Raw genomic sequence first — 13,574 nt, forward strand, 5'->3', positions numbered from 1 at the left:
GCCAATAGGAGCAGACGCTGTGCTGAAGAGCAGCGTTCTGGACGCTGCACAGGTGACGGCAGCCAGTACACTGCACGAGGTGCCCCCCTCGGCCACCAGCACACAGATGGACACGGGGAAGGCACCTGTGCTAACCAGGTGCTTGCAGTGATGACAATGGTGCAGAATCAGAATCAGGAACCAGAGAGTTATTACAACATCTGGATTTTCCTCCCTTATTTCCAGATATTGAGAAGCCTGTGAGTTTGGGGTGAAAAGTGACAGAAAAGACTTGTGGGAGACCTTTGATTATTTATTAGGAGGCTTGGCGTTTAGGTCCTGGGTCTGCCACTTGGTAATCATGTCATCTTGGGGGAGTTACCTGACCTTCAGAAGCTCACTACCTCCTCATCTTTAAAATGGCAATCAATAGCCAATTCCACTGTGAAAATTACATCAGACAATAATACACCAAACACTCACCACAGTGCTTGTATAGAGTCAGTCCTAAATAATCATTTGCCACTCACTAGCTGTTAAGCAGAGAGAATACACTACCACAAAAATGAATGTTATAAGAAAAAGGCATTTGCTAGAAAGACCTGGTTTAGCTGCAGGGAATGGTTTAATTATTTTTTCTGTGATTCTGTGAACCTGATAATTTGGAACATGTAAAATCTTTGGGTGGTCATTCTGGGCAGGGCCTGGTTATTTATAGGAATTCGCAAATCATTATTTGTGGGGGAGACTTAAAAACAAGAAGCTGGTCTCCCTGGTATTTTCCTGAGCCAATCTAAAATACCACTCCTAAAAGTGAGAATCAGTGTTCAAAAAGTCCTAAAATAACTTCTCAAAGTCAAATTTAACAAGGGAGTAAACAGGAAATTCAAATATAATATGTTTAAATATTTAATTTGTAGTAAGCATGGATTCTTTTGAAACATTCATAATACACTTCAGCAGACATTGTTTCAACCTTTGTGACAGAATCCATATTGTAAGATCACAGCTCATGAGACCCAATAAACTGTATATGGCAGACCCTCTCTGTGTGACGCCCAAAGAGATGAAGTGACCGGCTTGCCAGGCCATGGCCAGTACTCAGCTGTCCCAGTCCTGGCTTTTTTCACAGCACCATCTTGCCTCCCTTTCCAAACAACCTACAAATAAATGAATGACTACAGGCATAACGTCCATATACTTCACTAAAAATTTCCTAGTAAGAATTTTGATTTTGCAATTTCAGATGTCAAGTATTAATACAAGAAGTTCTGTTTAAACAGCAGTGTCTCCGAAACACTAGCTCTTGGCACGCAAAACACATTCAAACACACATACATTTTGGTACATACACACAGAGGTAATTTGTAGATTCAAAGTTACATTAATTACATCAAGCACTGTTTATAGAATATTTAATTTCTAACTGTTCTACATTAATAAAGGTAACACAAAAAAAAAACAGAAAAAGCTTACCTCAAAAATTTCAAAGCCATAAATGTCCAAAACACCCATGACCTTCTTTCTCACTTTGGTCTGGGCCTGCAAAAGTTTCAAACGGATGGGTTAAAAATTTAGGCATGAAAAATAACACTAAAAGCATACCAAAGAACATCAACATATATTACAAGTTAATTGTGTTTTATAACTAGAATAGCTGTAATTTAGGTTTTTAAAAAAATGTCTGAGGTAAGATATTGGTATGGCATCTTTCAGAAATTTTAATAATAGATGACTTATTTAAAAAAGACATCAGCAATGCTTAATTATAAAAAAGGATCATGGAATCGTATAACAGGTAGAGGCTCAAATACCCTCATTTTACTGAAGAACTTTAGTAGCTAGAGAGGTCAAGGACCTTTCTTCCAGGCAGTGTGCACGACCAGTTAGCACATGAGCCACCAGCAGGCCTCAGGCCGCTGAGTCTCAGACTAACTGCGAAGATTTCGTATTACACTGCAAAACAAAATAGAACCCCCAACAAACTTCAATCCTATACAAGGCAAATTCTTTTCCAGGAACAATCTTTCTAAGTAGTAACCAATAATCTGACTATAAAGTTAAAACATCTTTTAGCTTAATGTTTCAACTCCAAATACCATTTATTGCAACTGATTTATTGGGTTATAGAGGTCCAGTTACCTTAATGCTTTCATTGATTCGATTTACCAACCATGAAAACAACCTGCTGTAGAGGTTTTTAGCCAGAGCATCACGGGCATAATAAGCCTATTAAAAAAGAAAGAAAGAAAGAACAACTCAATACACACACCACCACAATGCTTAACTTCAGTAAAATAGAGTTTTAAGCTCTTTTATTTCAAATTTCTTCAGAGCCAGGTTTTGTTATACTCTGGATGAACAGTCAAGCCATTAAGAGAATTAGGCAAATTGCTTATATCCAGTTACATTTTCTTGCATCTCAGGAAACTGATTCTAAATATTGCACACACAAAAGAGAAAAAAAGAAAAAGAAAAGCTTTCTCCACAGAAAATATGCATCTCAGTGTTATGGTCAGAGAAAAATCAGAGACAATATAGACGTCCAACAAAAGGAAAATAGTAAAATAATGAAGTAAACACCACTGAAGTTAAGTTCCACAGTCATAGAATGATTGTGATGAATATTATGTAATGAAACATGCTTGTTATGTTCTGTGAAACTGAAAAAATGTATAGCTAAATACAGTGACAACTATTGTTTTAAACCACCACACAAAGGAAGTCTGAAGGAAAGACATTAAAAAGGCTTCATTCAATCTTTTGAATATGTTTTTAAGTCTTTCATAATGAGTAGGATAACCATATGCTGTGGGACAATACATTGTATAATAAAAGTAAGACCCTTTTATTTGCTTGTCTATTTATTTATCTGAAAGCTGCTCAGAGCTGCTTGACAAAGAAGAGGTAGAAGACATATTATGTCTCTATGACCTTGACTGAGAATCCAAAGACTGGAGAACATCAGGTTTGGCTGGGAGAACCTAACAGCCCTGCCATGTGGGGTACCGACTGGGGTGCCGACAGCGTGAGACCAGTGCTGCTGGGGAGGCCTGGAGGAAAGCCCTGGTTCTGCTGCGGTGCCTCAACACTCTGGCCCAGTGTGAGCATTTCATGGTATTTCGTAGGAAGTTAGGTATTACCGTTAAAGGAAACCATTACATTTTTATTTTGTGAAGAACACAATTTATAAGGTTATGTGAAAATCCTTTTCCCACACTGCTTCCTAATTGAAATGTCACAACTTTAATAATACATTCACATTGCTGGCAACGTATTACAGCTGGAAAAAAAGAGTGCCTTTTCCCTTCATCTCACATTTCCATGCTAATCCCAAACCTTCCTGCCTAAATCTCAGGGAGCTACTCCAGTCTCAATTAAAAAATAAAAGCCAGGACTTCCGCCAAGATGGAGGCATAGGTGGAAACACTGTGCCTTCTCCCACAACCAAGTTTGAATACAACAAAGGTTTGGAGAACAAAGACACAGCCAAAAAACAGAAAACTGAATTATACGGAAGTCCGACAACCACTAACCGTTCAACGGGATGGTAAGAGGGGCGGAGCCAGCAGGAGAGCAGGGTCGGGCAGGACAGATCCCCAGACATAGGCGCGCAGGCAGCCCGGACCCAGTCAGGGTGCGGGACAGACTGACCGTGGTCGCACATTCGCGCACAGTGAGACGGACCACACAGGCTCCAGGGGGCGAGGGCTGACAGCAGTGGCACACTCGCGTGTAGTAGGATGAAACGCGTGGGCCCGGTGACGGTGGCAGCAGCAGCACCTGTGGCTGTGGCTTGGGAGGCAGCAGACGGGACGCCCGCCATAGTTCCTCGTTGACCCCACCCCCACGTACAACATGACAACCAAGCGACTTAGTTGCCCTACTCTAGTGAACACCTTAGGGCTCCGATCCTGCTACGGAACAGGCACGAACAGCCCAAAAGATGGCGCAAGAAGAACTCAAAGTCCCAGAGCCAATAACTCTAAGCGACCAAGAGATTGCCAGCCTCTCAGAAGCACAATTCAAGACACTATTTATCAGGATGCTCACAGAACTGGTTGATTATAGTCACAAATTAGAGGAACATATGAAGGCTAGAGTAATTGAAATAAAGGGAGATGCACAGGAAACCAATAGTGATGGAAAGGAAACTGGGACTCAGATCAATGGAATGGACCAGAAGGAAGAACGAAACATCCCACCAGAAAGGAATGAAGAAATGAGAATTCAAAAAAATGAGGAGAGGCTTAGGAACCTCCAGGACATCTTTAAACATTCCAACATCCGAATTATAGGGGTACCAGAAGGGGGAAAGAAACAGCCACGAGTGGAAAACTTATTTGAACAAATAATAAAGGAGAACTTCCCCAGTCTGGCAAAGGAAATAGACTTCCAGGAAATCCAGGAAGCTCAGAGAGTGCCAAAGAAGTTGGACCCAAGAAGGAACACACCAAGGCACATCATAATTACATTAGCCAAGACCAAAATGAAGGAGAGAATCCTAGAAGCAGCAAGGGATAAGGGGACAGTCACCTACAAAGGAGTACCCATCAGACTGTCAGCGGATTTCTCAAAAGAGACCTTACAGGCAAGAAGGGGCTGGAAAGAAGTATTCCAAGTCATGAAATCCAAAGACCTACAGCCAAGATTGCTTTATCCAGCAAAACTTTCATTTAGAATGGAAGGACAGATAAAGTGCTTCTCAGATAAGGTCAAGTTCAAGGAGTTCATCATCACCAAGCCCTTATTATATGAAATGCTAAAGGGACTTATATAAGAAAAAGAAGATGAAAAATATGAACAGTGAAAGGACAGCAAACACACAGTTATTAACAACCACACCTAAAACAAAAGCAAACCAAGAGGACAGCTAGATCAGGAGTGGAACCATAGAAATGAAGAACACATGGAGGGTTAGCAACAGGGGAGTGGGAGGAGGAGAAGGGGGGAGAAGGCACAGAAAATAGCATAGATGGTAGGTAGAAAATAGATAGGGGGGAGGGCAAGAATAGTGGGAGAAATATAGGATCTAAAGAACTTGAGACACGTGGTTATAAACTAAGGGGGGGAGAATGGTGGGAGAGGGAGTGTGTGGGTGGAGGGGAATGAAGGGGGTGAATAGAACAACTGTAATGGTATAATCAATAAGATATATTTAAAAAATATAAAATAAAAAATAAAATAAATAAAAAATAAAAGCCACCTAGAAGTTGGCAAAAATACGTAAATAAATAAATGCAATGGCAGAAAGTTGTGTGTGTGGATGGGGTCGGGGGGAATTCCATAGCAGAAAATGCACATGAAATGCTAAAACAGAGAAAAAATCCTACGTTTAGATGCACACCCTTTCTCCAACCCCTTTTCTTCTAGTGTTTAATTTTTTTCTTTCTTCTTTTTTAAAGATTTTATTTATTTATTTTTAGAGAGAGGGGAAGGGAAGGAGAAAGAGAGAGAGAGAAACATCAAGGTGTGATTGCCTCTCACATGGCCTCCACTGGGAACCTGGCCTGCAACCTAGGCCTGTGCCCTGACTGGGAACAGAACCAGCGACACTTCAATTCTCAGCCTGCATTCAATCTACTGAGCTAATCCAGCCAGGGCTTCTTCTTTCTTTTTTACTATTGGTATTCATTTATGTTTTCTGGTCTCAATCACTTGGTTTATTTTTTTTTCCATCACCATTTATTCTCCCTACACCTTCTTCCACCTCCACCCACCCCACCCCAGCACTCACCACATTGCTGTACCATGTCCATGAGTCCTTTTTGCTTTTCGTTCAGTCCCTCCCCCCAACCTCCTTCCTCCCACCCAATAGCTGTCATCCTGCTCTCTATCTATAAGTCTGTCTCTATTTTGCTTGTTAGTTCAGTTTGTTCATTAGATACCACATATGAGTGAAATCATACGGTATTTCTCTGACTGACTTATTTCACTTAACATAATGTTCTCCAGGTCCTACCACATTGCTGTAAAGGGTAAAATTTTCTTAAAGAAGGTAATTTTAAGTACCTAGAATAGTGCCTGATACGTATAAGTCTATAGATATATTTATATTATACTTTTTAAATTTAATCTTTATTGTATTTTTTTCCATTACCATTTAGTCCCCTTATACCCCGTCCCAGCAATCACCACACTGTTGTCCATGTCCATGCGTCCTTTCTCCTTTCTGCTAAATCCTTCCACCCGCCTCCTCCCCTCACCCAGTAGCTGTCATCCTGCTCTCCATCTGTCTGCCCCCATTTTCCTTGTTTAGTTTGTTCAATTTTTGAAGTATCCTCTTCCTCTGTTACTACCTAGTGAACCTATATAATTCTCTAAATCTTTCTTTTTTCCTTATAAATTCCCAGTTATCTTAAAACATCACATAATCTCAATATTATGTATTTGTGAACAGATCCTTTTCCACTGTAATTCCATCCAGTTTTTTTAGGTGGCATGCTACCTGCTTCCAACAAACCACCATTTTGATATGCAACTGAGTAATGACAACTTATTTTTTGAACTGTTTTAATTAATCCCCTTTGCTTCCTTCAAGCAAATACTTATCCCAGAAGTCTCAAACTCAAAGGCCTGCAGGGACTGCGTGAAGAAATAAGCAGGAAGTAGTGGGATCAGCAGGGGCTGGAAGAGGCATCCCAGGTAAAGGCACTCAACTTCAAAATTCAAAAAGCAAACAATAAATAACTTAATACACAAAAATAAAATAACTACCCTCTAGTCCAATAAAATGTGCCTGTTGAGCTGGACCTGGCCCCAGTGGCTGCCAATTTGCTACCCAGAACTTCCTGAGTCTGATTCATGCTACATAATCTTCGTGTTAGTGTCCTCCAAAGTAAGTGTGGGACTGCTGGTTTCATTGAAGAATCACTGGTAAGGTGGGTAGAAACAAGGAAACACACCGAGTGTGCTGATTTTGCATCTCAGATTCTCACCGTGTATGAACAGACTACATTTCTGCGCCCGTGTGAAGCTCACTGAGGAACTCCCAGATGGAACCTGCTGCAGAAGTGACTCGCATCGAGAGTGGCCAGGACAGTACATGGGAGGCAAGGTGGAGACACGGAGATGCATGGACACAGGCCACCCTCTAGGAGCTTCCAGTGAATCGGGGGAGAGCAAAGCCAACACAAACAAAATGACCAAAGGGCAGTGCCACATTGCAGGAGAAAAAGGAGTGGGGCAGAGAGAGAACCGTGGGGCCACTGTGATCAAGGAGGGCTCCCTGGGTAAGGTGGACCATTTGGAGAGGCACGGGATTGAGCAGTGACATGTGGGGTATGGGACGAGCCGGAGCAAGGGCTCCAGGTAAAAATAAGTATGGCATTTAGAGAACCAGCAGGGAATCCACTGAGATAAGCTGTGTGGGGTCAGCTTACTGAGGGCCTTAGAAGTCGAGGAGAGAGAATGTGACAGACGCTGAACGATAACTCTGTCTTCGGTTTCCATTATTTCAGTATTAATCCTCCTATCTGGGCCAAGATCTACATGCCTTGGGGAAAATGAGGCATGAGGCAATAAAGATGATAACGGAGCCCAAGAATTGAAGCTATGAGGAAAGGTTAATAAAACAAATCACTTCTCGCTGGAATCAAAACCTTCTAGGCAATAAGATTGGTAGAAACAAATACTCTGAACCCTACCTAGTCTAGAAAAAAAAAAACCTTGAATAAGGAGCTGAATAATCAAGGATCTCAAGCCAAATTCTTTTATGCCAAAGGTTAAAGGAATGTGGAAAAGTTTTACAGTGATGCAAGGTGACTCAAGCTTACAAAGAGGCACCTGGGCCTTGTTTCTATAAAGAATGATTCAAAACCAAGAGTAAAACACACAACAAACAGATCAAAATACATCCATATATGAGTATTCCTGAAGGGCTTTTTAAAATAACAATTTTTAAAAATCACATTTCTATATAGTAACACCCACTCTGACTACTGAAAACCTGTAAACTCAGCATGACCTTCAATACAATGGCTCTTAAAATGTGGTCCCTGGGCCAGCAGTAGAGCATCACCTCTAGATTGTCAGAAATGCAGATTCTCCTGTCCTACCCAGACCTACTGAATCCAACACTCTGTCCTGCCCACACTCAGCGAATCAAACACTCAGGGGACACTGTCCACAAACCGTGTTAACCAACCGGAGTCTGGGGACTCCGATGCATGCTCACGTTTGAGAACTACTGCTACGGACTCTCCGCTCTCTGACTCCAAACTTCACCTTTCCAGCCGTCTTGCTTTGAATGCTTTTCAAGTACCTAACGCTGTAGCCAAGCTTGATCAATCTATTACCTGATATATGCACCCCAAACCTGGCTTTTCTCATTGTTTTTCTTTAGAACATCCTTCTGTCCCTTGTCTACATCTCTCTCTCAATCCTTCACGACTGGCCCAGACACCAACCATCTCCAAGAAGTCTTCCTAAATCCCTTATCTCCTCACTTTTGGTCTACACAGGGACTGGTGATGAGCAGGCTCTCAACACATTGTTCCTGATTAAGTAAGTCACTCACCCTCTGACTCTGAATTAGAGAGGCTGAGCTGGACAGACACGATGGCAGAAGGAATAATTTAGGAAAGACACACAGTTATAGTAGGAAAGTAGAAAAGGATTGTTACAAATCAAACACACATATGCAATTTATATAGTATTCTCCATAGCCAAACAGCTCACCTAAAATAATAAATAAACAATGAAAGAACATGAACGACATGTAGACATTCTTGTTTAGTAGAAAAGACTAGTTCAGAGCAGCACAGAGAAAGACTAAATCCACTCTACTGTCTACAGATACTCAAGGCTTCTCCATACAAGGAGGAGAAGAAGAGAGTCAACAAAACAGGCCCGAGGGGGAAAAGCCTCAATCAGTCATTTAATTCTAGCCTAGATCAGCACTGACTGGTGGAAATGTCTAAGCCACAGAACAGTTCACATAGAGAGGGGCTCAGAAGCTGCCTAAGTATACGTGCATGCAGCCATTCATTCATCCGTTTCATTGTAACCAAAGGAGGAAGCAGTAAGAAACTTAGGTTTGCACCTTAGAAAGACTTCATTATTCACTAGCCTTACTGTGGCACAACAAGGCAGGCGGGGAAGCCAATCTGGCCGCTTCACGACAAACCAGCTTGTCCCACTGTCTTCTCTAAATCAACACTGGCAATTCATTTTCTAGCTGCTTGGGCCAAAAGGGTTGGGGGTCATCCCTGACACTTTTCTTCATCTCACACCACACAGCAAGTCACCAGCCAATTCTACTGTCTCTGCCTTCAAAATATATCCAGATGTGACCACTTCTCACTATGCTGCTAACACCTGGCTCAAGCCACCTTCATCTCCTGGTTGGCACACAACACCTCATAGCTCCTCAGTGCTATGAATTTGTTTGTTGTCCCCACCCCCAAATCCACATGTTAAAGCCCTAATCCCCAGTGTGACGGTAATTGAAGGTGGGGCCCTCAGGAAGCAATTAGGCTTAGATGTGGTCACAAGAGTGAAGCTCCCAAGACAGCACTGGTGCCCTTAAGGGGATGAGACACCACAGTACATTACCAGCTCACGCTCATTCATATTCTCTCTCTCTCTGCCACATTAGAAAGATACAGCAAGAAGGTGGCCACCTCTAAACCAGGAAGAGGGCCCTTACCAGGAACTCAACCATGCTGACACCCTGATCTCAAAACATCTAGCCTCCAGAGCTGTGAGAAATAAATGTTTTCTGTTTAAGCCACCCAAGCTGTGGTACACTGTGGTAGCAGCCCGAGTTGACTTAGACACCCTGCTCTTACTACTCCTCCTTCCCCTCCCCTCCGCTCTCCATGTTGCAGCCAGAATGACCCTTGAGACTACTAGGCAGACCGTGCCATCACGCTCACAACTCTCTAGTCATTTCCTACCTCTGCCTTGTTTGGCCCCAGTGTCTCCACCCCTCTCTCCCTTACTCTGCTCTGCTTGTTCCCTTCGTGGGCTGCACTCACAGCCTGCTGGCTTGCTACGCAAATGTATGTTCTAGGCATATTGCCTACTATTTGGCTCTTCCTGCCAAAATGGTAAGCTCCACGAGGGCAGGGATCTCTGTTTAGTTTCCTGCTGTGCACCCAGTGCCTAGAATGATGCCTGGATAGAGTTTGTCAGTTAAGATAACAGCCTGCAAAATAAAATTCATTTCCACTTACATAAAACTGTCAAAAACCGTTTTAAAACTCCCTTCTGGACGCTCTGATTCACCCACCTGAGCCACGTTCAGTGTAGTCGAAACTTTCTCCTGCTTGGCCTCAACTGTTCGGAAACTGAATGCTCGCTCCAGAACTGACTGATCGATGCCAGTCAACTCACAGATTTCCTTTAACTCTGGTGGGGAGAAGGGACACAAAACATCACAGCATTTGTGCCGCTAACGATTATTTTTAAGGCTTAGGGTGTTCTTTCTAAATCCCATTTAACCTGAACAATATAAAATGTATACAGTCAAGACTTAAAACTTAGCTGTAATTGTTTCTGCTCACTGCCTCTAGAAAGCTTTTTCAAACCAATCGAAAGCAAGTTTTACTTTCTAGATCAAAACTGGGCAGAAACTCAAAAAAAGTGTGCTGTAACAAATTCAATTCTCCACTGACTTACCATTTTTATCTTTGATTTTGCTTTCATCTAAACCATTCACTCGAGATTCTGGCTTGAACTCGATGTTCCCCAGTTTCAACACGGCGGCTACCACCTCCAAGACCGACTCGGCCTCGTGATCCATGAAACCCACAATCTGCATGGCATTCTGGGGGGAGAAATACCTCGTTTCTTTCTGTTGTTCTTTATTCTCATTGTTAATAAATCGAACATGGGATTTATTTCTGAAACAACAAAATGACAGTGTCCCAGAATAAACTGATCCAACACCCCTGTGGGCCTTTATCTTGTTCAAGCTGTGGCTCCGGGGGCCCTTGGGTCCTTCGTGGGCTGTGGCAAAGGTGGGGAGGGGTGTAAAGAAGAAGCTGAGAGCGGACCCTTGGGTTCCCACTCCCAGTTTGAGTGTGTACATATAAAAAGATATACTTATTAATACTGGGTTTCTACTGCTAGGAATAAAGTCAAACAAAAAGCTTTTATGACCCTCCACAAAAAAAGCCTCCTCACGTAGTTTACATATGAGAAAAGCTGTGGTTTGCAAAGGTGAAGTTTGCAAACCCGATCCAAGGAACTACGGGGTAACAAGGAACATCATTCACTCACAAATTTCTGAGTGCCAATGATTTGCCAGGCAAAGTACTTACAGAGCTGGTCTAGAATCCAAGTCTCAAAACTGCATCTAGGAATCAGCAGGCCTCCCATATGAGGCTGTTCACTCCATTTCAAAAAAATGACATACTCTAAGAAATGCTTTCTTTTTGAGAACAGCTCAACTTATTTGTTTGTCTGTTTATGATGAGGCAACCCAAAATTTCAAACATACACAAAAGTAGAGAGAGCAGGAAAAGAATCTCAAGTCATTTTCACTTACCCTTGAAGGTTAACTGATGCCAACCTTGTTTCACCTACAATCTGACCTCCTCCCCCTCCTCCCCATCACCTCAGCTGTCTCACTGGGAAGTAAGTATCAGTTACCATGTCATGCCCTAACAGGAGCAATTCTCAAAGTGCCATATAAACATAAAACACACGCTATAAAAGAAAGTAATTTTTCTAAATGCAAATCATTCTGGTGCATTCATAAGTTTTCAAAAACTGTATAAAACCAAAACTTTCTGCCTCAAAAATAGTTTTGACCTAACATGATGCTAGCACATGTTAAGACAAATTTTCACATTGGAAAATCAACTATTCAGAACTTCAGTACAACTTTAAAAGTCAAGCTCCAAAATAATACAAGAAAGTTCCTTTTTATAAACAGTTAAATTGCGTGCTTCACTAAAGCATGGCCTTCACAAAACTGTATGATTTTGGAGCTAGTAGAAAGATCAAACTAATAAAAACACAATAACTTCTTCTCTAATTCTAAAACGTTAGGGAGCACGAATTACAGACTAAAGAAAACTCGCATTTGCTAGCAATTCCAATTAAGCAATAAAGTGCTACCCATTTTAAAGCGCAGTAAAAAGGTTACATCTTACCCTAACAGTCCTGAAATTTGCTGCATCATCCACCCCATTAACGCGGGCAGAGTCCAGGCTCAGGTAATTGTACCTGCTGAAATCCCGCTCGAGCTTCAGTTTACCTGTTAAATCACACACACAAGCTGGTAAGTTACTTCAATAACTCTAATCGTCTTCAATGTCTCATTCCTTCACCCCTTCAGATAAAATGACTCTCACGCTGTGTAGTAAATCAATAGAACGAAAATTGGTGTTCAAATACCAACAATAGCATTTTTTCTAAAATCACTTCTATCACTGTTGTTCATATTTCAACCCCTGCTTTTTTACACTTATCCTTAGTAGCCAGGGCCCTTTCCATATTTTTATAATATAAAACATCCTCAGTGTACTATTTCATTGTAACACGATGCCTGCCTAGTGACTCTGCCAACACTGCGCGTGTGGGTCCTTACCAGTTTATAACAACAAATACAGAGCAGTGACAAACATCTTCACACAAAACATTCTGGGGGTTCTTTTCAATCATCCCATTGGGAAATGGTCCCCAGCATGGGGTGCCATCTTATGGCTTACTGCGGGTTGCTAATTAGTCCCAAGGAAGACGTCCTCCCTTAGCAGTGACACCCCCAAGCTGCAAGTAGTCAGTGCCTGACAACTCGGCCAGTTTTATCCTTTTTAATAATTTCCACTAACGGATGTATAGTGAACCCTTCGGAGTTGTTTTAACGTCACTTGTTGATTATCAGTGAGGGGCATTTTCCGTTGGTGCTGTCAATTCGTCAAAGCTCTTGTCCGGACAAGAGATTTAAAGCTTTTCATCATGTGGCTGTTGCTATTGGATTCTATATTTACGCACTTATATTAATTCTCTAAAATATCCAAAGGGGTTATTTTTAACTCTAGTATTAATTGCAAATGTCTTCTCACTATTTTTAAATCTTCAATGAATAATTTTTTAAAAAAATAATTGAAGGCATCTACTGCTCCCTGCTAATTTCCTCTCCCCAAGTGGAGTAATTATAGTCTTCCTTTTTTTTTATACTTAGCCCCTCCCCCAATACACAGCTCTGTTAGTGAACCGTTTGAGACAGAGGGCCCAGTGTCTGGGGAAGTATGGGGACGTGAATCAACAAACCCTGGGGTACAATCAAACCAATCACACTGTGTTCTTCACTTCAGCCAGAGTCAGGGAACATTTTTAAGAAGGAAGGGGAAAAGCATATGGGACACTTTCAAAAAGAACGCTGTGGAAAATGCTATGACAGTTAAACATGAATTCACAGAGAAAGCGACTTACTGAGAAGCTCTTCAGAGGCACCCGAGAGCAGCTGATAAAACACATGGAAGTTTCTTTCACCCCTTGGCTGCTTAACAACTCGAGATTTCTCTAAAAGATCTGAAAAGGAAAAGAATCAAATCATAGTGCAGTATTAAGTTTGCTCTTAAATCCACCAGGTCTCTCTTTTCCCCCTTTCACTTTCTTTTTCTGTTTTATATGAATAAAGT

General features: G+C 41.7%; 1 protein-coding gene across 8 annotated transcripts in view; it reads right to left on the bottom strand.

Annotated features, from left to right (window-relative positions):
• MYO1B (myosin IB) overlaps positions 1-13,574 on the bottom strand; it is a 167,540-nt gene that overhangs the window by 46,811 nt on the left and 107,155 nt on the right. For all 8 annotated transcript variants that reach the window (XM_037043735.1, XM_037043740.1, XM_037043734.1 and 5 more), the window contains 6 exons: positions 13,366-13,464; positions 12,084-12,187; positions 10,603-10,750; positions 10,214-10,332; positions 2,122-2,208; positions 1,456-1,521 (listed from right to left, as the gene is read on the bottom strand). In XM_037043735.1, coding sequence (XP_036899630.1) covers positions 1,456-1,521; positions 2,122-2,208; positions 10,214-10,332; positions 10,603-10,750; positions 12,084-12,187; positions 13,366-13,464 — 623 coding nt within the window. The remainder of the gene's footprint in view (positions 1-1,455; positions 1,522-2,121; positions 2,209-10,213; positions 10,333-10,602; positions 10,751-12,083; positions 12,188-13,365; positions 13,465-13,574) is intronic.

Source organism: Sturnira hondurensis, unplaced genomic scaffold (assembly GCF_014824575.4).
Source record: "Sturnira hondurensis isolate 20B ecotype Veracruz unplaced genomic scaffold, ASM1482457v3 Scaffold0004136, whole genome shotgun sequence".
Lineage (NCBI taxonomy): Eukaryota > Metazoa > Chordata > Mammalia > Chiroptera > Phyllostomidae > Sturnira > Sturnira hondurensis.